Here is a 26,589-nt window from a genome sequence, read left to right as displayed (position 1 = left end):
ATGTCTTAAAATCTCCTGTTTTAGATATCCTGGCCATTAAATGAGCGTAGCTGTTGACAGCGCTGGGGGACGGAGCAGCGCTGTCTCCCAGCGTGACCCGATTACCTGGGAACTAGTTTGCCATAAAAATAAATCCTTATTTTACGGCCGGAGATTGTGACGTGCTGAGCCCATGAACAACCGCCGTTTACTTTCCAAAGACAAGTTCAGTGAACCTCCACTTATCCATTGTATTTCATCAGCGAATCTGCTCTTTTTCCTTCCACTTACATCGCACACCGGGGCGCGTATTTCACATCGGCCCTCCACACATCTGGCGTCGCCCCTACTCGTTAGCGTAGCGACGATAAGAAACCAGGCGCTGATGTTTAGCAAAGATTGCGATGACTTTGGACTCTTACGCTGACGTTTCAGTTCCCGCCGCCGATGTTTCTTAGGCTGGTGCCAGAAGAGTTACATAACCAGTGAGTTCATGAGCTCAGGCTGGTGCACGTAAAACAGCCTCGTCCAGAGCCCATTAAAAGAAGCACAACAACAAGGCTGTGTCTGTCTGTTATGTCATCTTGGAGTTCGGTAAATATTATGTCTCTGAGCAATGGATGATTGATTGTTATGAAGAGCTTGTTCGAAGGACAGGTCACTTGTGTTCAGAGCTCCTGTGTGTGTGATCTGGTCCTGTCCATTCTTTCTTCTGCCCCGACGGCTTCCTTTTCCATCCATCTCATCTGTTTTTACGTTTCCTCAGAGATTGGGCTCGACAGCTTCCTGGTCAATAGCGATTAGCTCGTAGCTGCTCGAAGCAGCAACAGAAGGTGGCGAGACTGACACATCAGATTGTGGGTGAAGTCACTCCCCAGGTTGTAAGTGTGTATCTGTCAGAACGCAGCATTTAAGAGGAGGATGCGAGGAACGGAGTGGAATGGAAAAGCATGTGGCAGCCGCCGAAGGAAGCAGCTGAATGTAGAAGGGGGAACTCGCTTTTTGTGCGTTCGCTTTCATTCTTCCTTCCAAGAAGCTGCACACAAACTCAAACAGTGCTCTGTGGTTGGAAGGCGCTGATGGTTCCCCTCCTGAAGGGACATTGAGAAAACAAGCAACACTCTCAAATCACGTCTCCAAATATTTCCATACGCAAATAGACATGACGTTGTTTGGAGCGTTCCTGGTTTCGAGTGAGATTCTCGTTTTCTTCCTCTTCAACCGTCGGCGGATTCTTCCTGCAATGATATCAGCTCTCCAGAATGAGGCCTAACTTTTTCCAGCCCAAATAGCCTGTGACCCACTTCTATCGGAGCGACACAAGCGAGGCAGCATGTGGAAAACCGCTAGGAGACCTGCATTCTTTCATCCCGATGAAATTTAGATGTTCGTGAAATTTAGCTTTTTTTTTTGCACAGAATTCAAATGGTGAGCACAATAATGAATGCACAGTGACGACTCGCTGGCAATAAGGAGACGGTTTGAAAGGTAGATGATTCTATAACTGAAGATCCACATGCAGATACTCAGCTGGGCCTGGACTCAATCAAGAAGATGTGGCCTTTTGCCCTTTTTATAAAAAAGATGTGCCGTTTGCTCTGCACACAGACCTGAATGAGAACTATTACAAGGTACCTGACAAAGTGAATGTAGCTGACGTGGGTGTGATCCCATCAGCTCGGCTCAATGAGCCCAAACATGAAAAACCATGCGTCTGTGTTATTTAGATGAGCTGGTTGTCATGGTTTCATCCTGACGTCAGCTTTTAGGGCCTGGGTTTAATTTCACACAAGGTCAAAAACACTTTTACACAATTAGAATGAGGAGGCTGTTCAGAGGCCTGAATTGGGTGTGTAGCATCGCAGGCCTTGAGTTTCAGGTGACAACTTGATCGGATATCATTTTAAAATCTTTAAACTTTATTTCGCGCCTTTGTCAGAAGCCCTTCTGTGTTGATGGTTGGAATCTGACTGGCTTCACTGGCAGGAGATCACAGAGCTCTGGTGAAGCTCACGCTCGACTGGGTGGAGGCGTCCAGGTGACAGATGGAGCAGTAGCAGGAAGGCCCCTCAGCTCCTCAGGGCCGTTGGAGGAACATGTTGCTACTGGAGGCCATTAGCTTTGCTCATCGCGGAACCAGTGATCAATCTCGCGGCTGAGGAGTAATATTAAAACACAGAGTAATGATTAATTAGGCATCCTCTATTTTCCAACCGTTTTTTTTCAGGCTGTGGAACCAGTTTAGATTTCTTTCCGTTGCCCGTCTTTAACTTGTCATCGCAGTGAAATCTGAGCACCGTGATGGATTTTGCATGAAACTGAAAAGATTTAATCAGATTTTTTCAGATTCATAAACTAACAAATCTAGCAGGTAATTGGATTAAGTCTTAGCTTCAACTGACCCAGAACACACTAGTTATTATTCTCTCACTACCTTTGTACTGTGGGTCCCTCCAAATCTAACACAACACATCTGGAGCCCATTTTAAACTCTGGTACGAGCATTTAGATTTCAACATGTACCAGTGTAATAAGTAACAATTCAAATACAAATTAATTAAATACATCAAGTTCAAACTCTTTTAGTTGCATGAAAATGATCAACAACATTTACTTAAGGCTTCATTTACTGCTTTCACCCACTGTTTTCCTTGCCTGTGTTGATATGCAAAGATCATTTGTCAGCCCCAGTATGAGAGTTGATCTTTCCATCGCGTGGACCTCTTTGATTGTTTCCATGATTCCCAGCCAGTTACTTACTGTGGGTGGGTCTAATTGGAGCCATTTTTTTTGATTAATTGCCTTTTCCTGTGGTGGAAAATATTGTCAAACGATATCTGTCATTTTCTATTATTTCACAAAATCTTCCAGACACTTTAATAAACATCTTGTATTTTTGGAGATTTTTGGGAGATTTTCCTCAGGATGTTTGATGATTCGGATCATCTGTATTAATAACCATATAATTTATCCAGCCTGTTAATTTCTGGTAATTAAGAACTTATCAAATAATGCACCGACATATTTATGTAATTTATTATTTATTAATTCAGTCATTGGTTTTTAAAATGCAGTCCAGCCACTTATTGACCACCACTTGCTTTTTTTCTGCCTTTATAGTTCTATTCAGAAGCAGCTATGCACGTCCCAGCTGTGACACGGCCTCCGTGATCCTCCACAGATCAGCTTGGATCCATTTGATCCTCGGCAGATCCTTTACGCTTTAGCTTTTCCATAACATTGGTATTTTGGCATGGCGGGAGTTCATAAAGTGTTTTTGGCTGGCGTCGGTTTGCGTCTGCAAATTCCAGCCGCGCTCTCTGATTCTGTGCATCTTGGATTTCTGCTCATAAAGCGGATGGTTCTACCTTCACCCTGCTCCGAAGAAACGCTTGGAGACGTCACGACTGTTGTTTCTACGTTTTTCATCACACCTTGGACCACGCCATCAACTGTTGTTGTTTTTCTTGGCCGTATGTTCTGTGCTTTTTGCTAAGCACACGGTGGTTTGCTCCTTTTTCAGGACATTACAGATCGTTGGATCTGTGATACTCATTATTTTTCCACATGTTTTCTCCTTATCGTTTCAATATGCTTAGCTCTGGTACCTCATGAAGGTCACAGAGTGCTGGAGCCTGGCAGGATAAACTGTGGACAGACTTTAGTTTCACAGGACCACTACTTTCATCTACCTACAGTACCTAAAATATATGCAGTATCAGTAACAACAGTAATAATAATTATTCTACTAATTATAGGATAATTATTCTCATATTTGTGACTTGGTGCCATTTATGCTTGCTCACTTTCCTAAAGCAGATAATAATAACGAGCAGATAAACTGTTTATATCCATCTTTCACTATTTTTCCACACCTGCTTTTTCCCCCAAACTATTATTCTTGACATTTCGTCACGTTTGAGTTGTTTCTGGCTCCAACACGTCTCACGTTACTCACTTCTTCCATTAGGTTGACTTTGACTGAGCACGGCAGACTTAGATCACGTGCCGAGGACGTTTGCTAGGAAACAATGTGGCAGAAGTGATGGTTTGATGTCACTGTGGCTTCCAATATAGCACCTTTATTTAGTGTCGCACAGATCCTGAGCAAATATTTGGTCATTTATTCTTTGTCATTGCAAACACAAAACTTACACAGTAACCTATGAATGAAATGAAAGAGTTCTGGAACATGACAAGTCTTACAAACACTAAAATAAACACTATATAGCCGCCGCTACATCATGAAACAGAACTTAACAGACCTGTACACACAAGTGGCCATTCTTACAGCTTGTTTTGCAGCTTGTTCCCTGGCCCAGCATCACTGGTTGGACCATGTGAGATAAATAACACAGGGCGAGGACCTGTCTTCAGGGTAGTTGAGAACAGCACAAGAACACTGTCAGACAAAAAGGTAAACTAAGCTGGAGCACACATGCTTGTTTTTTCCCTCATATACAGACTGCTTTATAGAAAAAGTGCATTGTAACGATATACATTGGGTTGTTTAAAAGTACTATATTCTCCTTCTGTGAAGCTGTAATACATTTGTAGTGGTGTCCGTTCAAGGTGGCTGGGAAGAGTCTGTTTATTGAGGGCAGGACCAGTGAAGGTGGGAGCCTGCAGCAGGATGCAGAGCGGTTGCCCTTGGAAACGATGTCTCTGCTCCCGCCGGGTTACCACTTCCCGGGGATGGGCACCCCGCATTCATACCAGCCCACGAATGGATGAGGTGTGCGTCGACCGATCACCCCGAAAGCAACCGGCTCCTGCCTGTAGGCGCGATAAAAACCTGCAACAGGAAAGAAAAGCGGCCACGCGCCAGGTTTCCGCTCATATTACTGCTGATTTTAAATGCATTTTCCAGAAAACAGGTAAAATAACATGTATGCTTCCACAGACTACCGTTACACAAATATTAGGATTTGGGGCCAGAACCATAAATTCTGTACTTGAAGTACTGACTAAGTGCTAATAAATTTATGTAAGTACAAAAGTACTTCACCAGGAAACCAGGTGTTTTTACAAATGGTAGTGTTTAAGGTGAAACCATGTTACAGAAACAGCACATTACTCCCCATCTATGTATGTTTGTTAATGAGGGACTAGTTCTGGCTCTGGGCTCTTCATTTAGAAGACAAGTATAAAATAATGCCAACACCCTTCTTTAATTAATTCTAACCGAGCACAAAGAGGCTGAACCTCTGGCCAGATGTCAGTAAACAATCACAACTTCAATATATCAGCGGTTCCAAATATTCTCTATTTAAACTAAAACGACCTGAAACTATTAATTCCCAGAAAATGGGGAGATTAATCTGTTATGGCCTAATTACATAAAGATGAGTGCAGTTATACAAACCATGTGTGACCTGAGCTAAAACTATCTCACATATGTGCTAAAGTGCATTATTAGAACATTATTCGTCATCTTTATTTGGCCTCGGTAAAACCAGAGCAGCTGCTACACTGAATATTTATAACAGGTCAGACTGAAACATCAATAAACTGTCTTCTTGTTCTTATTTACCTTGTGCTGAGGGCAGACTATTGGAGTGGTAGGCCGGGCCTGTCCTTCCATCCCTGTAGGAGTCCACAAACTGGCAGTGGTCCTCTCCCTGGCCCAGTGTGTCCCCTATGCTGTAGAAAGGCTCTGCAGGGAAATATACTTGAATTAATCCTTCATTTAGACCAATTAGCTGATAAATGAAGCTGTAAGTAGAGGAATATGTTACCTCGAAGACCATCACCCATGAAGATCTTGTATCGCAGAGAGTTGCACAGAACCACACCTACGAACTTCCTGTACCACGTGCGCTTGACGTACTGGCTGCCCTTACAGCTGCTGTGGCCGGGGTTGTACTTGAAGGTGAAGGGGATCCAGATCGGTTCCCCTCCTGCGGAGGACGTGGTAGGGATGAAAAATTCACACAGAATAAGATGAAGACAGGCTGAGCCCCCCCTCTGTTTAACAGTAACCAGTGGATGGACTTACCAGGTGGTCTCTCAATGAGGAGAGGATCGTCTGAAAGACAGGATGTGATCATTTTACCAGCGATGTCGCCGACAGCACAGGAATGAAAAGCCTGCCGGTCTCAGTGGATACTGAGCAAACATCTTTTTGACAGTTTCATTTGCCCACCGCACAAAACCATTTGGTACGGTACATAAAACCCCCCACTAGAGCCAGTTCATCCCTGCACCGACTGGATACGCACCTGATTCTGTGACATAGGTGAGCGTGTCGCTGACTGGCCCCAAGCCGAACACATTCTTGGCCTGCACTTTGAAGTAGTACCTGAACGCAACAATGCACAGCACAGCGTTAATAAGGGGCTGTGGGAGTCAGCCTGCCAGAAATGTTAATGCCTTTAGCAGACGACTGACTTAAGAATAGTCTGTTTTATATTTAGATAATTCTTAAGTGGGCGCAGCCCAATAAAATGGCTGTTTACATGAATGCACAGCCAGTTACTGCAGAGTGAAGCTGTGTGGTGACCTCACTTTGGCTCCGGCTGAAATTTCAAGAACTATACTAGAAGCACCTTTAATGCAACTTTGCAGGACTTTTCCACTATAGGTGACTGTAGTGTTCATTTATGTGCTGGGTGCGTGTATAGTTCGGTACGTGTGGCTGCAAGGTCACATACAGTAAGTTCACACTCTGTCAACTCGTAGCCAAAAAACTCATCATGTTCAGCCTTGAGGCCTGGATTTAATTAACAACAGTCACCAGCGTACGTATCGCCGCAGAGCGCGGACGGGAAGGCAGCTGTACAGTGATGATGTAATCGCAGACGAAATGGAAGAAGGCAGAAGAAAGAAGAAATGGCCGAGCCACTGAGGAGCAGCCATTAGTTATGTTGATTACTGAGATCTCGCAGCTTCCATCAGATCTGCGCATTCAGCCTTCATCTTTTAGTTTTCAAATGAAAACTATTGGCTGCTTCCAGATGGGCGCGGCCGAACGTACAGTATCTGCGTAAACCACCATCAACTGCAACCCTGAGAGAAGCTCTATCGTCAATACAAATCTCTGCCAGGACGGGAAATCCCTGTGCAGCTGTTCCACGTCGCCCTGCTGTTTATAGCCATCAGCAGGTGTTTGGCCATTCAGCCCGAGAAATAGCAATCGATTACAATGCCTCACAAGACTTTGACCTCGGGCTTACCTGGAGTTGGGTTTCAGGTTCTCCACAGCCAAGTGCGTCCCACTGGAGGACCTGGAGGACCACCGGTTGTTGAGGACGTCGTCATAAGAAGCGCTGTGGACCATGTAGCCTGGAAGAAACAATGCAGCGTGAAGGGCAGGGCTCCCAGAGAGACTCACTAATGCAACCAGCAACAACCTACTGTACAGTTTATCCTGTGCTAATGACTTGATCTTCCATCAAATATCCCTCTCTCTAAGGAAACACTGTACTACTGGTTTGTCCTGCTGTTTATCCTCATGTGTTCTTCTTCTTCTTCATCTTCTTCTTTATCTTCTTCTTCTTTATTTTCTTCTTTATTTTCTTCTTTTTTATCTTTTTCTTCTTTTTCATCTTTATCTTCTTCTTTATTTTCTTCTTTATTTTCTTCTTCTTTATTTTCTTCTTTATTTTCTTCTTCTTTATCTTCTTCTTCTTTATTTTCTTCTTCTTTATCTTCTTCTTTTTCATCTTTATCTTCTTCTTCTTTATCTTCTTTATTTTCTTCTTCTTCTTTATCTTCTTCTTTTTCATCTTTATCTTCTTCTTCTTCTTCTTTATCTTCTTCTTTAGGATCCAGTAACGTAGCCTGAGGTCCTCCATCATGCCCTTAGAGAACATGAAACTACAAACTGTTTCTATTGGACGGTGGAGTTTTAGGTTGGTATTTTCACTGGAGTCACACCAGCCCAGCTGGCCGCTGACAGGGGAAGGGAAATATCAGCTACTTTGTTTTTCTTCTTTTAACTTTTCATTCCTGAACAAGTCAGCTAGATAGAAGTTAGACTGAAGTAAGGTTGCATAGCACTGCCTTCGGTCTCCTACTCTCCCAAAATGATCCATGAAGTCAGTCAGTGCTTTCATACTCTTCTTAATGCATCACAGCAAAAGTCCTGCACGTGCTAAAAGCTCTTTCCATCTACTTGTTTTGAAACCGTGACCGATAACTCACAAGTCATGGAGAGCAATAACAATAGGAAACCGTGCCTCGTGACTGGATGTGTGTGTCGCCTGGTCACTTTTTCCCCTCTCTCTTTCTACCAATCCGTCTCTGGAGTGGGTCAGACCAGCGCACGGGGCGCGGCGGCGTTCGTGTCTCACCTGACACCATTTGGTTTTGCAGGGGCCGGGCCCAGTCCAGGATGATGAATGAGTGGCAGCCCTCCATGGCGATCACGGTGAGGTTTTTGGGCTTGTCTTTGGGCGGCTGCTTCTGGTTGGCTGTGGCACTGTCGTTGTTCATCAGGCCTTCCAGGATGTCCACCTGCAGGTATTCCAGAGCATCTGTCAAAGAGCAGGGAGCACCGGGATCCTTCTGGATGTAGTTCACATAAGGAGCTGATGACAGGAAAAGGTGGACTTCATCAATCAGGTATTATATATATTGATATTGATTTTCTAGTTATTTATCATTGACACTGTCTCCGTATATGTGGCCTCATCTTGTCCCCACTCAACATCCCTGTCTTTGTTCATTTGTTTTCATTGACTCTGAAAATCCCAGCTGGACTTACAGCTGTGAATACTTCAGTTATCCCACCGTTCCTGTTCTGACTTAGATCTGGAGGGAACCACTGAAGCCTGGAGTTGCTCCCACCTCTCCAGACGATTGGCCCCCTCTGCACAGGGTGCGAGTCCACACATCGACAGACAGACGTGAGGCTTTGTAGGTTTAGACTGCTACAAGCTCCTACTGTATGTGTACATGCAGTCATATATCTCACGCACAGACAACGGAGAGGACAGCTGTGTCTGTGAGCCCACTTGAGCTTTAATATCTGACTATAAGGCACACATTAGCATTTAAATAATACCAAACATCCTGCTACTAAGTTTTTTGTCTGACATGTCAAACTCCATCTGTCTGGAACTTAGCGTTAAATATATTCACACAACTGCTAAGAATTATTAGGTAATACGTTTGTCCCTCGTATGCCTCGGGCTGGTTTGGTTCAAACTAAACCAAACCCGGACCAAAGACACAAGGGGGAAATCTCTGTCAGACGGTTCATGCAAAACATATCTGTGTCCTGGCAAGTGGCTGAAAAGGGACCTGAGATATATTAAACCAATAACTGGGAAAGAGGATGTCTCTTCGTTGAGCCAGCAGTCTCCTCTGTCTCTGAGCTGAGATCAGCACCCTGAACCTTTATGATTTCCACGTCTCTGCTGCGCTAGGCTTTTATCTTTGAACACTGGAGACTAATGGCTTTCAGCTGATGCTAGAAGAATGGGAGAATATTATTGTTTAGAGAAATCCATGGTGTCCAGACTCATCCATCAACAGCAGATAACACTGATAAGGACATACTTTTGATATATATGCCTGTGCAGATGACAATGCTGTAGATGACAGAGGGATGTTGCATTTAATCCGTCAGTAAGTGATAGTGGAGCTATTATTCGGTATTTTATGGTAACCACATGGTTTAAAAGAACAGATCCCTCCTCATCATTTAAAATTAAAGGGCAAGCCACCGTGTACATGTCAAAATCAATTTTCCCGTCAGCAGATTATTATACAGCATGTGAAAACAATTGTCTCACGACTCTGGAGAGAAACTGTCAGCTTAGAAAATGACTGGAGAAGTCATATGTCAGGTATCTCGGCTTGTGAGTTCATAACTTGATTAATACAGCTGAGGTGCATTGATAGAAAAAGGCTCCAAAACACGGTTACAGCCTGTGCTTGTCACCTTTAGAAATACTTCACAGCACTGAATCGTGGTTGATTAAATAAAAACCTAAAAAAGGAATAGAAAATAATTAAAAACTGAGCGATTACATAAGAGGGACTGAAGCACAGTGGGTTGATTTCCTGACTCATTTGATTCCTTGACTCCCAGAAGTTTCATATTGCCTTCACACACTATCGCTTCGCTCCAAAGCCAACATAGTTTACTCCTCTTATCCTGTTAATACTTAAGCAATATTTATTGTGTTGTATGTTAACTATATGACAAATAGGCATCATTAAAGAAAGAAATATTAGAAAGACTTTTGACTTTCGGGTTTTAAGGAGCTCGGAGTCACGTAGATACTTATTTCTGTCAAGAGAATATTTCAGTCTGTTTGTGCAACCAGATGAGCTGATGGGCCAAACCAAGCACACGGGAACAGTAAAAGAGAAACAGGGGGCTGGGATCAAGCCTGGACAACTGCTTACTGTATGGTCAAGTAAAGGTTAGATGGAACCAGTGTGAATGAGTCTGGGGTTTGGCATCTTGTCATTTTCCACATCACAGCACATGTTTATTCATATACGATGGATTGGCCTTTGGCATTTTACACGGGCACCGTGCTCTTATGCAGCTGACATTTAGATATAGATGAACGACTGCACTGCAGGAAAGAATTATTAAGTGTCAGTTTTTCCTTTTCTTTTCTTGGCTGATTGTTATCGTAAAATGTTCCAGTTCGTATATTTTTGAGGTATTGCTGAAAAAGCCAACACGTCTGCCTGCAGCACAACAAAACTCCCATCAGCCCTTATTATTTATGACACAGGGAGCAGTCCATCACCCAGTATGTGAGACTCCAAAGCCAAGTACTAATGACCAGTCATGTTCTTTGATTCGTTAAAGGTAGATGCTGCCTATTATGCTGTCAAGTAGATTCTTGAGGTGTCCTTCTGCTACACGAGCAACAAAACCAAATCTCAGGTAATATGAGCTGCAGGTGAAAGTAAACATCACAAGAGACAAAACACAGGATTATTTACCTGTGAATCGCTTCTTCCCACTGAGGTCCAGCTCAGATGAAGGCACTTTGCTGAAGGGTATGTGTGGTCGAGGCGGGGTTGGGTTCTCTGTGGTTGTGGTGGTTGTGGTCGTGGTGGTCGTGGTGGTGGTGGTGGTTGTGGTGGTGATGGGTGCCAACAGGGTGGTCTGTTCAAAAAGCTCATCTAGCAACAAAACACATGTCAGTAAGCTTTTGATTACAATAGATTCATTGTATTTACATCCTGGCTCAACAACATGCTGTTGTGCTTCATTAATCCAGTGTAACTGACACCATGATCTGGGTAATAAGAGTGTCAAACAGATTAAATTCATTGTGGGCAGATGTGTGAGCTCACTTTGAAACCTCCCGACACCCGAAGCTGTGTTCTTTTGTAATGTCTCGCTACCCATATTTTCCATGTGAGGGTGAGAGCTTGAAGACAACAAACCATTTCACAATTCTCCAAGGCTGACAAATGTAAAAGGATGAAATCCAATTAGTTCCTTCCTCCCTTCCATCACTGTCTTTTTCCCTGCGATGCACCAGGGGACCATGTCATGACATCATGGTCCACACACATGCAAGTGAGCTGTGAGCCATCCATGGCAGGGAAATGATATGAAAAGCCCTGTAATGCTCTGTGTGAATGTTCTACCCCCACCCCCACCCCCAATAATAAGAGATTATTAGTCAATGCTGCAAACATGCATCAGGTTCCTACACCTGCAGTTAAGTGAAAGGGCTGCATGCTAACATCAACCACTTTTCTGTTTGGCTGAAGAACAGGCTTATTTATTATAACACAAAGCAACGTTGAGAACACACCGCATTAAATCATACGCCAGGGCATTCCCCTCCGCTTAGTAATGCGCATCACGTGCACTGTGGGTCCGGTCTTCTGGAATAAAAGCGATTAAAAACAGCCCAGACTGGAAAACATCCAAAACTCCTGCAATGAACCAAGACCGAGCCAAACAGACAAGAAAGGGAACGAAACAAAGTGAGGACCACAGGCAGTGCAAAGAGGACGACACAGGCAGAGCTACTAAACACATCCACCGACACACAAACATACAGTCAGTCAACAAACAGTAAGCATGCAAGGCGATTTGGTCCAATCCAGCCCGGTGGGGCTCGGTCGGTCCGAAGCCAAACTCAGCCAATACCTTCGTCAAGAGCTAAAGCATCAGGCACCATGGCCACTGTAACCATGTGGTCCAGTTCCATTCCTGAGGATTCCTCTGTCAGAGAAGCAGAACAAGCTGTAGCATCGATCTCACGGAAACATGGGCAAAAACACACAGCATGTTCACCCAGGCATCCACTCAGACAGTAGTCTAAACATCTCTTTGAGGCCTATTTAGTAACTGCATCCACCTAAAGGTGAACCATTATTTTTCTTCAAATCTTAGTGATCACTTTAATTTCTTGTTTTGTGTATGTGTTCAATGTTAAGTGTAAATCTACAAATCTCATCTTATAGGCTTTGGTTATCGTTATTGTTCCTCTCTGCATGCTAACATAAATATGGGCCGACCGCCAAGCTTTGACGAGACTACAGCTTGTGGTGTCTTCAAACCAGAGCCCAGATGTGGAGAAATCCATGTGGTTCATGTGGTCTCAGATACAGTAGATGCATCCACACTAACATACACACACAGACGTGCACAGACAGTTATAGAGTTATATGACTCTGTGGGCACAGACAGGAAACACTCACGGCCTTCGCCTTGATGGATATGACAAACAATACAACTTACAGACTTAGTGAAGTCATACTTATTTATGTTCTGGCTCAAATACGCTTCACTGAGCTTGACTTCAGTGCTGTGGAAAAGACATTTACTGAGCAATATTGCAGTATTTAGTTTCACTCCTGTGGAACGAATCTCTGTTTTGATCTGTTTTTGTGATACTGTCTGTGCTGCCTTATGAATTTCATGTCAAACTTACCTTCTGGATAACAGTCTAATATTCCTTCTGGGTCCAGCAGCGGATACCCGTATGCATCTGTTCTGGAGAAGGTTCCGGGTGGACAGCTTGGGTACGGCATGGCAGTGGTGTACTCCTCAGAGGCCCAGTCAGTGGTGGTGGCTACAGGTGTGGTAGTGGGATCCATGGTTGTGGTGGTGGTGGTGGTGGTCCGGACGCGGGGTGGGTTCAAGCCCAGTACCTGTTTCCCTCCAATCATCAGCACCTTGTCCTTGGGGTTGACCACAGGTTGGCTATCTCTGCCATGTCCGAACAGAGCCATACCCTCCTGGTTTACCAGGGGGCTGCCCATGAGGTCTAGTGGAGGGGTATGGTGAGTCAAACTATGTGCTATTAGTTTACTCTTAACAGTGAATTAAGCATAATCACCAAAGATTGTGTGTCCGTCCTCGCCAAGCACCACCCTCTTGGGTTTGCCCTGCGAGTCCTGAAGAACCTTTCCATGCTGGTTCATAAGAACTCCTTTCTCCAGGTCGACCACCTAAAGAGGTTATATTAAAATTAATATAACCAACTAAAGCTCACAATCAAACTAATTTTTGAATGTTATTTACCCATTGGGATCCATCAGGCCCAGTGATAAACTTTCTCGTTCCATGAGTTGTGGAGGACTCTTTAACATCTGTTGAGGTGAGGTTGGGTCGTCCATTTTTATCTAAACAACAGAATAAGTATATAAGTTACAGTATGAATAACTAAACTGTAGAGATGTTTTAATTAACCATTATCCATTATTTGATTGATCTTTTAAAAAGAACGCATGCATGTTGCCAACTGAATTTACCATTTGCGTTGCCAGGTTTCAGTGCTCGTCCACTGGTTGGTTTCCCTCTGATGAAGGGGTTCTGAGATCTGGCACCCAGACTCCTGTCTCTCGTTGAAAATGCCGATGTGGACCGAGAGTTGCTTCCAATTACTGCCCCTGTCCTTGCTACGGAAGTGCCAGACATGGCATCACGTTCTGAGGAGACTGGCGCTGACTGGGGAGAGGATGAGGCGGTATCCGAGGTTGAAGAGTCCAGTCTAGAATTCTGTACAGGCTTCGGTCTGATAGAAAACCTAGAGCTGCCAAACTGCCTCTTAGCCAGCGCAGGTGTGCGTATCCTTCCGTTTGTTCCCAAACCAGGTTGCCGGTAACTTGGACTGATCACAGAGGATGTGCCAGATCTGGTCCTGGGTGATGTTTCATTTTCATCCACATTCTCATTGTCCTCTGCGTTTCTGGGGTCGGATCCAGTACCCACAGGATTATTTTGGGTCACTCTGGAATCTTTATTATTCTTTCCACTAATCTCTGTGCTCCTTTCATCAACGTCATCTTTTTTAGGAGCGTTGTTATAGTTATGAGAGGTTGCTACATGGACGGACCCACTTGAGCCTCTATGTCCACTTGAGGACTGATGGGAACCTAAGGTGGACCGGGAAGAGGAAGTTGAAGAACCAGAGGACGTTGTTGGGCTTCTGTTGTGACTAGATGCTGTATGTTGATTGGTCAAATGTGGCTTAGATGAGCTGACCCCTGCCCCATTCTTCACTGAGTCATGAGAGGAAGCAGTCCTTACATCTTCACTGGTCTCCTGTATGGAGGACACTCCTGCAGCACCCATGGCCCCTGACACTCTAGTGGGTGTTTCCCTCAGGACGGGTCCATCGGCTCCTGCAGAGGACGAGGACCTGGACCAGGTTGTCCTGCTGTCCTGCCCCGAAGACGACGTTCTTGGCACTGGACTAAACCTGCCTGGGTAACGACTAGCGAGCCATGGGAACCTTTCAGCAAACGACGGGCTAATCTTTGTATGAGAAACCACAGGTTTTTCATTAGTGCTTGTAATTTTCTCATCCTCCCTCGTCTTCTCTTCTGCAGTTTGTCTTTTAGAGCTTGATGTAGGCTCCTCGGCTGTTGGTTTGCTTTTAATGCCTTCGTTATTGTCTTGCTCAGGTGTTGTGTATGACGTGTGTGTGTTGTAGGCGCTGGCAGAGCCTTGGGATGGTCTATGTGAAGCTGATGAGTCTGTACTTAATGACTGCTGTGAGCCAGTACGTGAAACAGAAGGACTTAACTTTGACATGCGAGACGTTGTGGATGCATGAGACTGAGACTCTGATGTGGACTGTGAGTTTTCTACACTGACTGCATCTGATGTTGATTGGCTGGTAGAGGCTTTTTCTAAGGTTGACCTGTGGTTTTGAGCAGACTGTGATGATGCTGAACTACGCGTGTTCATTGATGTTTGATCTGAAGTTCTGCTTGGTAAATTTGACCTTGGGTTAAATGCAAATTTGTATCCATTCAAGAAACGGGTTGAATTACCCCTAAACAAAATCCCCTGGTGTCGCCGGCTGTTAATAAATTTTGAACCACTGCTGCGACCAGCTAACACTGAAGCTCTATCAGTAGCCTCAGTGTCTTTTGCAACTGGAGTGGAAGGTTTATTCTGAGTGCTTGTGTTATTGTCAGTGTTTTTGCTTTGTGGGAATGTGGAAACTACATAGTCCTTTCTACTAGCAGCCAAATCCTGAATATTTGAAGATGAGGATGAAGAGAAAGAAGGGAGAGATGAAGAGGAAGATGATGAGGAGGAGGCCTTGGATATTGGTTTTTGATGGACTCTGATCTTAACAGGCCTTTTGGGAGGTGGATTGAGATCATTTAAGGTTGGTTTAGTTGGGGAAGAGGTAACTGCTTTGAGGATGGGTGCCTCCGTTGTTAAGGGCTCCTCTTCATATTCCACATCCTCCAGTTCAGGGGAACCATCATTGTCTGTCTCAGCCTTCATTGTGGTTGTCTCCTCCACTGGTGCTGGTGTTGTGGGTATTTTCCGTCTTTCCTTTTTCTCCCTATCTTCCCTTTCTTTTGCTCTGGATGAATAAGTTTTCCCTATATCCCTTACTGAGTTGAAGACGCTGTGAAAGGATCGTGTCTCAGAGAGTGGCCTCATACTTCTATTAATAGGAGCAGCAGGAACTGGTTGAGGAGGTGTTGGTGGCTCCTCTGGTTCCGTTGTCGACTCATTGTGATCAGTATCCTGTTTCGTGGGAGTGTGGCCAGTCTTGCGGTTGTCTTTACTCTTTGAGAACGCGACAGTGCTGCTGGCTGGCAATGGACAAAAATGATTACAATTATAGAACTAAATCATGTTCAGAACAAATTCAGATCTTCAAATTACATTCATGTGTGCTTACATCCCGGCATAGCTACACTGAAAGCTTTGCTCTGGGGTCCCTGTCCTTTCCTGTTGGTGGCTCTGATCTTGAAGATATATCGATCTCCTGGCGTGAGGCCATCGATGGTGGCTGTGGTGGTCCTGCTACTGTACGTCACACTTTTCATTCCAAATGGTTTTGTGGCAGGAGCATACGATAGGATGTACTCTGTTTGGAAACAATGCATGTGTGAGTATAGTAAGTATCTTTTGTGCCTTTTGTAATAGGTCTGCACACCCAAAATTAACCCAGCCAAGTTTCTATCAAGCCTAACATACTGCAGTTAGTGTTGATTCCAGACATAGAAAACATTTGTCTCCACTCAAGTAGCAACCACTAACTCCTAAAGTACCTAAAGTAGTTTGGAAACAGTACAGACACATTCACAGACATTGTTTTTTCCCCCAGGCCTTACCTCTTATCCTCCCATTAGGTTCTTCGGGTGGATCCCATGTTGCTATGACTGCGGTTCCTTTACCTCGTAGTGGCTTGACATCAAAGTTTTCGGGTGGCCCTGATGGAGCTAGCAAACGACAAGAGCACTGGTGAATGGAACGGCAGCTGTGGAAGGACGGGGAGCAGGACAGAAACCAGAAGCAGCACAAAGGGGAACCCGGTGAGGAAATTGCTGCTTAAAGCACATAAAAACTGGACATTTGTGCCAGGAGCCTTAAAATCAAGGAAAAGGCTTCTATTGTACATTTTCAAGAGCCTCCCCTTGAGATCATGTATGGAAGCCCAGATGGAGACCTGAGCTGTAAGCCAGGCAGTAAATACTGACATTGTTACGAACCACACGATCAACGCTGCAGCCAAGGCTAGAATCAAATGCGAAATTGGAATAATAGTGAGTGTGATGAAGTGTGGTATAAAAGGTTATGCAAGAGGTCTTTTCTGTGAGAGTAGATGTTGGCTTCTGCGATAAATGTCATAATCTGAAAAATGGACTTTTGTAAACAACCCTTAGCAGATGGCGGCGATACATACCTGACTCAGGAGTCCTCTGAAAAACGGAAACGCTCCACTTTCCTTGATTCTCTCCCTGAGAGATTCGGACAGAGAACTCGTACATGCCGTCGGCGGACAGCGTGTCTATCATCATTCTCCTCTGGGCGCCCTCCTTGAACTCCCATCGAGCTGACTCGCCCTTCTCCCTGTACCTGACTGTGTAGGATCTGAGTTATAGTACAAGGAAAGGAGGATATTTTATGCAGTCTCCTCACCAGTTCCCATGTTTTTCTTAAATGTGCTTTCTGCCTGTTAACATGCACGTACACATTTAAACAGATCACACCTGGAAGTTCCAGGGGCAACTTTCCCCATCTCGACAGCAGGGTCAATCCAAGAGATGAGGACTGACTTAGGAGACAAGACCCTGACACTAATGTCCCGGGCCTCATATTCTGGAGGCTCTGGACACACAAAAGAATATTAGCAACACTCATATCACCACCATCAGCTTGGGCCAGGCAGTAACGTTATGATGGCTCCAGAACATGCAGGTACCTGGTATGGTTGTTTTGACTCTGACTGCTCTGTTGGCGGGTACACGCTGGTCCTGGGCCTTCTGTGCCTGCAGTGACACCACATGAACGGACTCAGATGCTATGAACAGAAAGGGATACCAGGCACGGCCAGGGTTTACACTGTGGGCACTACACATAGTACAAACAAATATATACTAAAAGAAATTTCTTTCTTTTTCTTTTTTTGGAGAAGCTGAAAATATTAGAATGACAAAAGCATCTACATGTGATGTTGATGCTCATCACATGTGATCACACCTGATGCTTTAATCTGGCAGTTGCATGTGTACGATGTGGTTCCGCTTACTTAGTTTGGCTGCATGTCGGTTCCTCTGGTCAGACTGAGGTTTGGTGTGGTGCTGATGCCGCCGCTCCAGCAGGGGGGCACCGGCCTGGGGCCTCTCCGGCTGCCTGGGGCCTGAGGACGACTGAGGCGCCCTCCTGTGTGTCCGGGTACTGGAGACGCCTGACGACCTCGCCCGTCTGTCCTCCCGGGTGGCCCGCTGCACAGAAGACGAGCTCCTGGCTCTGGTTTGTGAAGTCCTGACTGGACCTGTTTGCAGATCGGCGTTTAGAGTGCCTTTAGCTCATTTTACTTCTATGATGCCATAGTTTCATAATCTGTGTATTGTATTTCCCAAACTCCAACTGCCAGAGACTGATTGCATGTAATTGCTCCAGACAACCGCCGATGTGATAAACACATAATTACGTCTCACTTTCATCTCACGGAGACTGTAATTATGCCAGACCGTCACAATAGTCACAATAGTCGGAGCCTGTGGCACCGAACCGTGGCCTCTCATCGTCCACCACCTCCACTGTCCTGCTTCTTCTTGTAATCCCACCCGAGTGGAGACTCTATTCTGACATCTCAGACACTGAGTCAGACAGTCAGACAGCTCCCTAATCTGCCTTCAGTGATGAGCAACAGATTTATAGGAACAGAACAAAAAGCCTCCTCCGTCCCTCCCACTGTTTGCCTGTTTTATTTCCTTTCTTCAGCCATTTTTCATAATCACTGTCAGATGAAAATGATCTGTCCTGTTTCCCTTCAATGCTGATGATCCAGTGTGTGGTGAAGTTCAAAGGTCACAAAGCTGAATCGGTACGGCGATGCCAGGACCAGCTATTCATTAATTCTGGCTTTTAAAAAGAGAAAGAGAGGAGTTGTGGAGTTGAGGAGCTTCCAGCAGCCACGGCGGAGATATGGAAGATGTTCAGAAGAGAATAAATGCTAGAAAAGCTTCCTGAATCTTCCTTCCTGAATCCTTGTCTGCCGGCCCCGTTGTCGCTCGGGCCTCTCTGTTTCCACAGCCCATCGTCCTCTAACCACGTGTCTGCCGGCGGAAGGTTTTAATCGTTTGGTGATTTAATCTCATCACATCTCATCACATATTTACTGATTTAACTTCCAGATACTTGGATATTAACCAGCTGGGTCATTCAGGCTCGTCAGCCCCTCTCATTGCATATGTACAGTACAATCCTACCTGTGTCTAACAATAACATGAAACAGAACCACCCCTGCTTCCCTCATTTCTTCTTCGATCTGGAAAACTGTCCCGGTGCAGAGCTTGGCTCGGGCCGTCGTGGCCACAGACCACTAAGCTGCAGCCTCTCCGCCGCTGCCAGATCCTCTCTGCCTTTTCCTGGAAAGCTGTCGCTGGGCCGTGCTTCGAGGCCGATAGCCGCGCTGCAGTAAACATCAGCGGAGTGTAAAGGCCGGGACGCCGCGACTCCTTTGACAGAGCAGGCTTTTATTCGCTCCCTTTCGGACGGCGGCTCTGACATAGTTTGGTATGTTTGGGCGGTACAGTGGAGCACATTGCTCAGTTTACCCACAGAGGAATTTAACAGCTATACAAACAGTTCTCAGCGGTGGAGCTTTTTGTCCCAACTGGCAGACACCATCAAACTACAATGGCCGTCACTTCGCTCTATGCACGATAACACAGGGATGTGCCTTTATTCATTCATTAACATTCAGCACAATGGAAAACAAATGGATTAGCGTGATCTAATGTCTAACTTAATATTGTTTGAGGGTTTGGCTTTAGATGTTTTCATTAACCATAGCGAAACCTTTTAAATGTGCCACTACGCTACTCGCAGGATTTAATAAGACACTGATATTTTAGAGGCTGAATTCTGGCAAACCCGATTGTGATTCTGTGGTTTTATTCACTGCGGTTCAGCTCGGCAAATAGTATTAGCTCCGTCTCCGGAGCAGCTCGGCCTCAAACAAATAAAAGTGAAACTCCAGAGCGGTGCGGTGGTTCGGTGACTCTTTCCTTTCCAGCGACATGAGTGTTTACAGATCCTCAAACGTCTCCTCACAGAATTAAACAGAAAACCATAATGTAAATTTGAATTCAAAAACAAAACATTGTTTTTAAGAGCATGAACACGAAAGAGGACAGACACTGAGTCAGATAAGTGTTAACTGGATTTAATGTATGTCGATGGTGAAGGTGGGCTCAGGTTTACCTGCTGATGAGTTGCTGACAGGTGCACCACCCAACACAGCGAAGCCATCCAGATTAACCCATTCAGGGTCTGTAAAAGACGCAGGAGTTCACATTGGTTGGTGGAAAACATTAAATGCTCACAAGAACACAGTCTCTGTACTTTTTAGTTTCCCTTTCTTTCCTTTGGTTTTGCAGCTGGACAGACCACCGTAATGATGTGAACGTGAGCGGCGTTGTGTTATTTACGACGCTGCTCAGGAAACACGCACGCGCACAATCTGTGAGGCAACGCCGACACGCGGCCTCGTTGCCAGAGAGATTTATGGCGAACTGCGCCGGAGCTGGAGCGGCCGCACACTCGCCGCAGCGCCCGCTGGGCAGCGCCAACACAAGAGCATCTAAAGGGATGGGAAGTAGACAACGCATGACCTCATCGCTTGGCGCCGCCCTCGGCTCCACCGCGGCCGCCACCAAACACACGCCGAGTGACCACAACACAGGGGAGAGGGTTTTAGGACCGGGGCCGGGCCTGGATGTGGAAAAGACGGCTTGGCTGCAGACCGGGAGCTGCTGATGAAGACCGGTTCGATGCCAAGGACAGAGGAGAGTGGAATAATGACAAAAGCAGGCGCGACTGTGGCAACCCTGCAAAACAGGACCTGTTGTACGGATGCTTTACAAGAATAAGGTCCTGAAATGAGTGCACCGACCTCAGGACGCCCTCTTTCTTTCTTTCTGGCACCTTCGCGTGGCCGCGCATCCAGCGATGAGCTAATCCGCTGGTAGCTATCGATCATACGTGCACACGCACGCGTGTCCGCACGCCTCACCTCCCGGCGTCTCGGCTTTGTACGCACATTTGCTCATCCCCCCTTTGCTTTTTTGGCGCTCGCCTTGAGAAAGTGCAGAACGCCGGGATCTCAAAGCTCAGCCCCGTAATTTAGATCAGGCCTCGTGCATTTGTTTCCCTCTGCTTTGTGGTGTTTGTCTCAGGTTCCTCACAAACACCTTCTCATCAGATCCCACTTTGTTGGTCAGCGTTACGCAACCATGGGACCTCTCACACTGTCTTACTCTCTCTTACCTACGTCCTCCGCTGGATGAGCGCGGCCGTCCTTGCCGGCTTTGGCGAAGCGGTGGGACCTGGTCGGTTTGCCGGCGCTAACGATGAAGCGGTCCACCGGTCTTCCATCCAGGACGATTAAAGGCTCCCAGCCATCCCTCGGGCCCTTTTCCACAGATGTCTGCTTCCCATTTTGTGGCCATAGAGGCTTCTCGGCTGCAAGACAAACGGCATCTGGTTGCTTTTTTTTCCTGCGTGAAGTTTATTTAAACAGCCTTAATTTTGAATTTAAGCATTAAAGCAGCATGCAGTCCTACTGTTGAGCTTACGCTGCCATCAAGGTCAGCCTCCTCTCTATTTATTGTACATGGCATTTAAAGAGAAGTTATGTGTAAGGCACAGCTAAAACATACAAACTAATTTGATTGAATTTCTGACTGTATAAACAGAGATTTGGTCGGATGCTGAGGGCTCGGTGCAGTACGCAACGCTCGTTTTCCATTCTGGACAGCTTCATCAGCAATGCTAACTACCGTCTGCGGGTTAGCATGCTAGCAGCTAGCGCATGAGACTGACAGCACAGTCGCCCCGCAGGTTAGCATCACACCCAGATAATTAAGCAAAGCATTGAGCGTGACATTAACGTACGTCATAAACTACACCCGAACCTGACGGTCCATGTTATTCCTATAAGACTAAATAATCCTGTGACATATTCACAGTGTTAGCTTCGCGCCTGACAGCACGAGAACGCTGGAAGCGCCGCTAAAATCAACAGAGCCGAAAGGACGCGAGCAGGGAAAGAAACCGCGTCCGATGGGTCCCAGTGGAACTGTGGCACGTTCATTAAAGGCCGGGTCCAAGTCCATTTAATCACGGGAGAAGGAGTTTACAGACCGCTCTACTGATATGTGCGAGTTGTGATGCTAAGATAAACTATTTACAACACGGGTGTTGACTCTGGACCACGTGTACGATAAAGACAACAATCCCGGCTTTGCATTTCTTGCTGCATCCTTTGTTGTCGTCTTTGAGGCCTAATTAAAATGAACTCATCCAAACTGTTTTACGTCTCAAGCTCCAAATGGTCTTTAAGCATCCAATAAATGGAAAATATAATGAAGTTAGTGCGAGGTTTGTTAGTGTGTGTGTCCATCTCTTGGACAGCTGCTTTCCAGCAGCAGTTTCTGTTTCTGCCGCCTCAGATTTACTTCATGGCTCTGACTTGGTGTCTGCAGGTGTTCTCCCTGCTGAGTCCTCGCTCCCGCTCCTCTCGCAGGCCTCTCACGCTGCACTTCGCACAGGGTCACGGCCCCTCAGACGCCGCTAATGTTGTCGCGGGTTTTTTAGTGCGTGCCGAAAGACGGCGGGATTGTTGCCTGCGTCGGACGGTCTCGGAAAGCGAAGAGTGTTGTTGGAGCGAAGCACGATCGCGGCTCATTATTTCCTCATTCTGCACAGTTACAGTGGAGTCGCTTGTATCAGCTGTCTGTGGCAGCCTCCACTGACACAAGTCTGGACACACTTCAGTCACCTGAACCCTGGTTCCAATAAGGCTGAGTATTATGTAGGAAGGGATCTGCTGCTCTGTCCAGACATCATTCTGTGATTTGGCCCCTTTGGAAATATACGATCCAAGGACGAAGCAGATATTTCTGATTAAATCAAGGCCTCCGAGCGCTGCAGATGTGTGATTGCCATCCAAGAGTAAACAGTTTGGGAAGCGTTAAGCAATGAAGTTGTCGTAACATCATAACCTTACGGAGGGAGCCTCGGCTTGAGGCTGTTGCCACGGGAACGCAGACCAATAATACAACATCATTCACGCTGTGTTTGTGAATGTGCAGTGGAAAGAAAGAAACACAGACAAACATGATTGAGTTCGACAGTGGAAAGTATTAAGTATGTGAAGAATGAGGGCAGAGCCTGGGGTCATTATGTCAGTGTTTATGTGCTAAACTGTGCACACGTGTGTTCGAGAGGCGCACACACGCTTGAGGGATTAACACACACACGTATGTGCGTGGGTAATATGAAAATCACATGTACAGGAGGAAAACTCTGGGGTCAAACGACTCCCGTCAAACCTTCCTGGAAAGGTTCTTGGACCCGAGCACCTGTAATGTAGTTTACACCGTGTCACACACGCTGTCACGCTGCTCTGCAGAGAGTTTGTGCTTTGTCCGGTTTCTTAGCAATCTGAGATTCCTGCAGCTTAAAGACCAAAATCAAACCATAAAAGTGACTCTGCACGAGCGACCGGTGCTGCTGTATTAACCACCACAGGTCACTGGCACCTCGAAGCCTCCACCGCCAAAGCCCCGCGGAGGGACCCAGATGTTGGGATTTCTTGCTGAGGGCTACAGAATTCCCAGCCTTTATCTCCTTCCACTCCTGACCCTCAGTAAAACGTCTCCGGCTTCAACCTGATCGTAAAACTGACAAAACGGCCCTGCGAGCAACATATTACAGGGCCACAGCGATGCGTCATTAAGCGCCACCTAGTGGTGAGCGGCGGTATCGCGCTCACGTCTAACTCCCCGAGCGACGGTAACAGAGTGCCTGTGATGATGATGATGATGGGGATATGAATGGAGGCTACTGCTCTGCGTCTGCCTGCAGCCCGGCCCGCGTGCCCACATCTGCTGTGCTGTGACAGGTGCACTCAGAGCCCAGGTGGCGCTTGTCTGAACGACCGGAACGGCGCCTGAACATGACGTCATGACACGAGACGCGCGGCCAAGCCCGCAGGAAGGTGGGGGTCCTCCCAGATCACACACAGCCAATAATGTGGATAATGTTATATATGAGGCGCACATGCCTGTTATTTGAAATCCATCACCGGGTGTAAATAGGGTCATTAACATTATTTATGATCTAACCACATTATCACTCCAGTTGCTTTGGGTCCAAATGCTCCCCTGTCTCTGTCTGCAGAACTCCGTCTGACAGCCTAATGACACGTGAGTGGAGAGAATTAACGAGTGACGCTTTCTCCTCCTTCCACGGCCGCTGTGGAAATGCCCAAGAGCAAGGCATTTAGCTCCACGCTGGGCCACGCAGCTCCCAGGCGCGAATGGGTAGAAGTGAATGAATGTTGCAGGAGGGGAAAAAATTTTAAAAAAATACACGCGTGCGGAAAAGAAAGCAGCAAAAGTGGTGGAGGAGAAGAAAAGGCCGTGCACAAACAGCAGCTGCTTGTGTTGGCAGAAAGCAGTGACCTCATAGACTTGACAACAGAAGTACAGAGAAATTGAAATTGAAATTGATTTTAAAAGCAGTGCCTCAGAGTTTAAAAACACGTGGACTGGGCTCGTCAGAAAAGTTATGTGCACGAGATTTATTGCTGTGCTGACGCGGAGCATTTTCTAACACATTCCTCCCAGACTTTATGCGACCTGAACCCTAAATTCATTTAACTGTCTCAGGCCCTTTTGACCCGTTTGGTGACACAGCGAAGAATGAGCCTGCTCCACTTCATTCCACCACCTTCAGTCACTCAACAGTCTGGTTAAAACCATCAAAACGCTTTTAGATCCTGATTCAGCTACTGTTAAATCAAGATCTACTGCATAAGAACTTCTTCAACGAGGCTGGCATCAGTTTCCCTCACAGAGAAACTGTCAATCAAGCTCAACTAACCTGATTTACGTCGGACAAACTCCTCAAAATAAATTAAATAACATTTTGATAATGACCGTCTGCTTCATTTTTAATGGTCAAAGTCACACGCTGCAACAACTCGCATCAGTCAAAGTGCAGCTATGAAATAACATGCGCAGATTTCAACGAGGCGTCCGGACAATAAGTAACTCAAAGCAAAACGTTCTGCACACCTGCTGTGGAATGAGTAAATCAACGCTTTACCTGTTCGTCCCCATGCGGGTGCGCCAATCGCGAGGAACAGCGCCAGGAGCGCCCTGCTCGCGGCCGCGACCATAGTGAGTGTGGCGCCGCTGCTGCGGAGCGACGCAGCTGGATGCGGAGGGCTGGGACACGGGTCCTGCCTCCTCCCCGCACGATCACGACAGGATCGCTGCTCTCAAAGTGCGTCTGCGGCAGGTGAAACCTCCGCAAAGAACCTCGCTCCGTTGCGTCGAGATCAGGAACTTCTCCCAGCTTTGGAAAACAGCTGTTTTACTCTTTAATAATGCGTCATAATTCACGTGAAATCTATTTGTCGCAGATAGTGGCACCGTCTCAAGCTCTGAACGGATCTTCAGTCTTACTCTTAAATGATTAAACTTTTTAACGACACCAGAGGCGGTGACTGAGACACCGAGCTCAGAATCCCACAGCGCGAAAACGACCGGTTTTCCACCGTGTCTCTCCACCACTAGATGGCGCCACACGCCGCATCATGTAATGCAAAGCGAGGCATGTATTCAATAAAAGCAGTAATATTAATATGAATGATGTTTTACAGTGTTGGCTTCTCGGTGTGTAGTTAAAATGACTGAGTATTAGTGCTGTATTTTATTTAGATTAATGAGGCTATGGCAATGTACATACAGCTCTGGACCTGAGGTTCTGCTCCAGCTAATGAGAAACATTTGTCAGGTGTCATGGCGTTAATTGTTTACATTTCAAAATTCAACAAATTAAAAAATGAAACTTAACGTTGTTCCTATCGTTTTTCCATTTTCCCACTGAGGTTTTCCAGGCCGCCCCACGGTTTTGCTGTAAATTCGCTTGACCTTTTGGTTCTATTAGCAAATGTTCCACAAGAGTCCGCTCAGGTTGGATGGTAATATTTCTGTGTTGGTCTGTTCCCCCTCAGTGAGACAGACAGAATGATTAAAAACAATACCTGTCGGTGGGATTCGTAACAGCACCAGGTCCAGATGGTCCTTCAAAATGGCCATAAACACAAGAGCAGCACTTCATCATAGGAGGATTCATGGCAGGACGGCTGCTTCCACTGCAGCTTCCTAATAAACCGACAGCCACACTTGTTACAGCGTGGACTCCAGAGGAGCAGCACTTTGGTCTTGAAGGGGCTCGAATCCGGACCAACGTCTCCCTCTGTTGGATCGATTCTCCATCTGCACTGGAACAAATGTTTCATTCGTCACTTCTTCTTCGGTGAGTTCATGAATGACTCAGAGAGACGGTGGCTGAGTACAGCAGTGATTCCACCACTGCACTGTGACATGAAGGAGAGGACATGAGATGGTTTTAAAGGCTGGCTGGAGGAGGATTTTTACTCTGTCAAAGGTGTTGCGTTGCTTTTTCACAGTGCTGCATGTTCATAATTGGCATTTCTGTTAAGACAGGATATATTCTAGGAGAACTGAGTGAGCAGAACATTTAATTAGCGGGTTGAAAATGGAGTGGCTCATTAGCCATTCTTACTGTTTGAGCCCATTTATTTCTGTCTGTATGATATTTAGAGCTGACTAGCAGCCTTATCTGTTATATTATCAGTTGTAATATTC

General features: G+C 46.0%; 1 protein-coding gene across 6 annotated transcripts; it reads right to left on the bottom strand.

Annotated features, from left to right (window-relative positions):
- Positions 1–4,080: 4,080 nt before the first annotated feature.
- On the bottom strand, positions 4,081–26,205 carry fndc1 (fibronectin type III domain containing 1). 6 transcript variants are annotated; one of them, XM_055506175.1, is made up of 22 exons: positions 25,962–26,205; positions 21,173–21,367; positions 20,108–20,176; positions 17,925–18,170; positions 17,598–17,696; positions 17,386–17,503; positions 17,079–17,266; positions 16,507–16,614; positions 16,071–16,259; positions 13,672–15,981; positions 13,442–13,542; positions 13,257–13,368; positions 12,849–13,184; positions 12,062–12,136; positions 10,894–11,076; positions 8,274–8,510; positions 7,155–7,263; positions 6,201–6,280; positions 5,978–6,007; positions 5,718–5,879; positions 5,513–5,635; positions 4,081–4,774 (listed from the first exon to the last, which is right to left on the bottom strand). In XM_055506175.1, the coding sequence occupies exons 1-22, from the start codon at positions 26,014–26,016 to the stop codon at positions 4,659–4,661; spliced, it is 5,241 nt and encodes a 1,746-aa protein (XP_055362150.1). In that variant the 5' UTR covers positions 26,017–26,205; the 3' UTR covers positions 4,081–4,658. The 6 variants fall into 6 exon arrangements, 5 of the variants coding, with proteins under 5 accessions (XP_055362150.1, XP_028997125.1, XP_028997126.1 ...); XM_029141292.3 differs by lacking the exon at positions 25,962–26,205 and adding an exon at positions 25,019–25,402; XM_029141293.3 differs by lacking the exons at positions 12,062–12,136; positions 25,962–26,205 and adding an exon at positions 25,019–25,402.
- Positions 26,206–26,589: the final 384 nt, after the last annotated feature.

The sequence above is a fragment of the Betta splendens genome, chromosome 24 (genome assembly GCF_900634795.4).
Source record: "Betta splendens chromosome 24, fBetSpl5.4, whole genome shotgun sequence".
NCBI lineage: Eukaryota > Metazoa > Chordata > Actinopteri > Anabantiformes > Osphronemidae > Betta > Betta splendens.
This window is presented reverse-complemented; position numbering and strand designations above follow the sequence as displayed.

Excerpts from the sequence above, each read along its gene's own strand:
- fndc1 (XM_029141292.3), bottom strand. The coding sequence starts at position 25,091 with ATGGTCGCGGCCGCGAGCAGGGCGCTCCTGGCGCTGTTCCTCGCGATT. Across the intron at positions 17,504-17,597 it reads AGTCAAAACAACCATACCAG|AGCCTCCAGAATATGAGGCC; the intron begins GTACCTGCATGT and ends TTGTGTGTCCAG. Across the intron at positions 17,267-17,385 it reads GTTGCCCCTGGAACTTCCAG|ATCCTACACAGTCAGGTACA; the intron begins GTGTGATCTGTT and ends ACTATAACTCAG.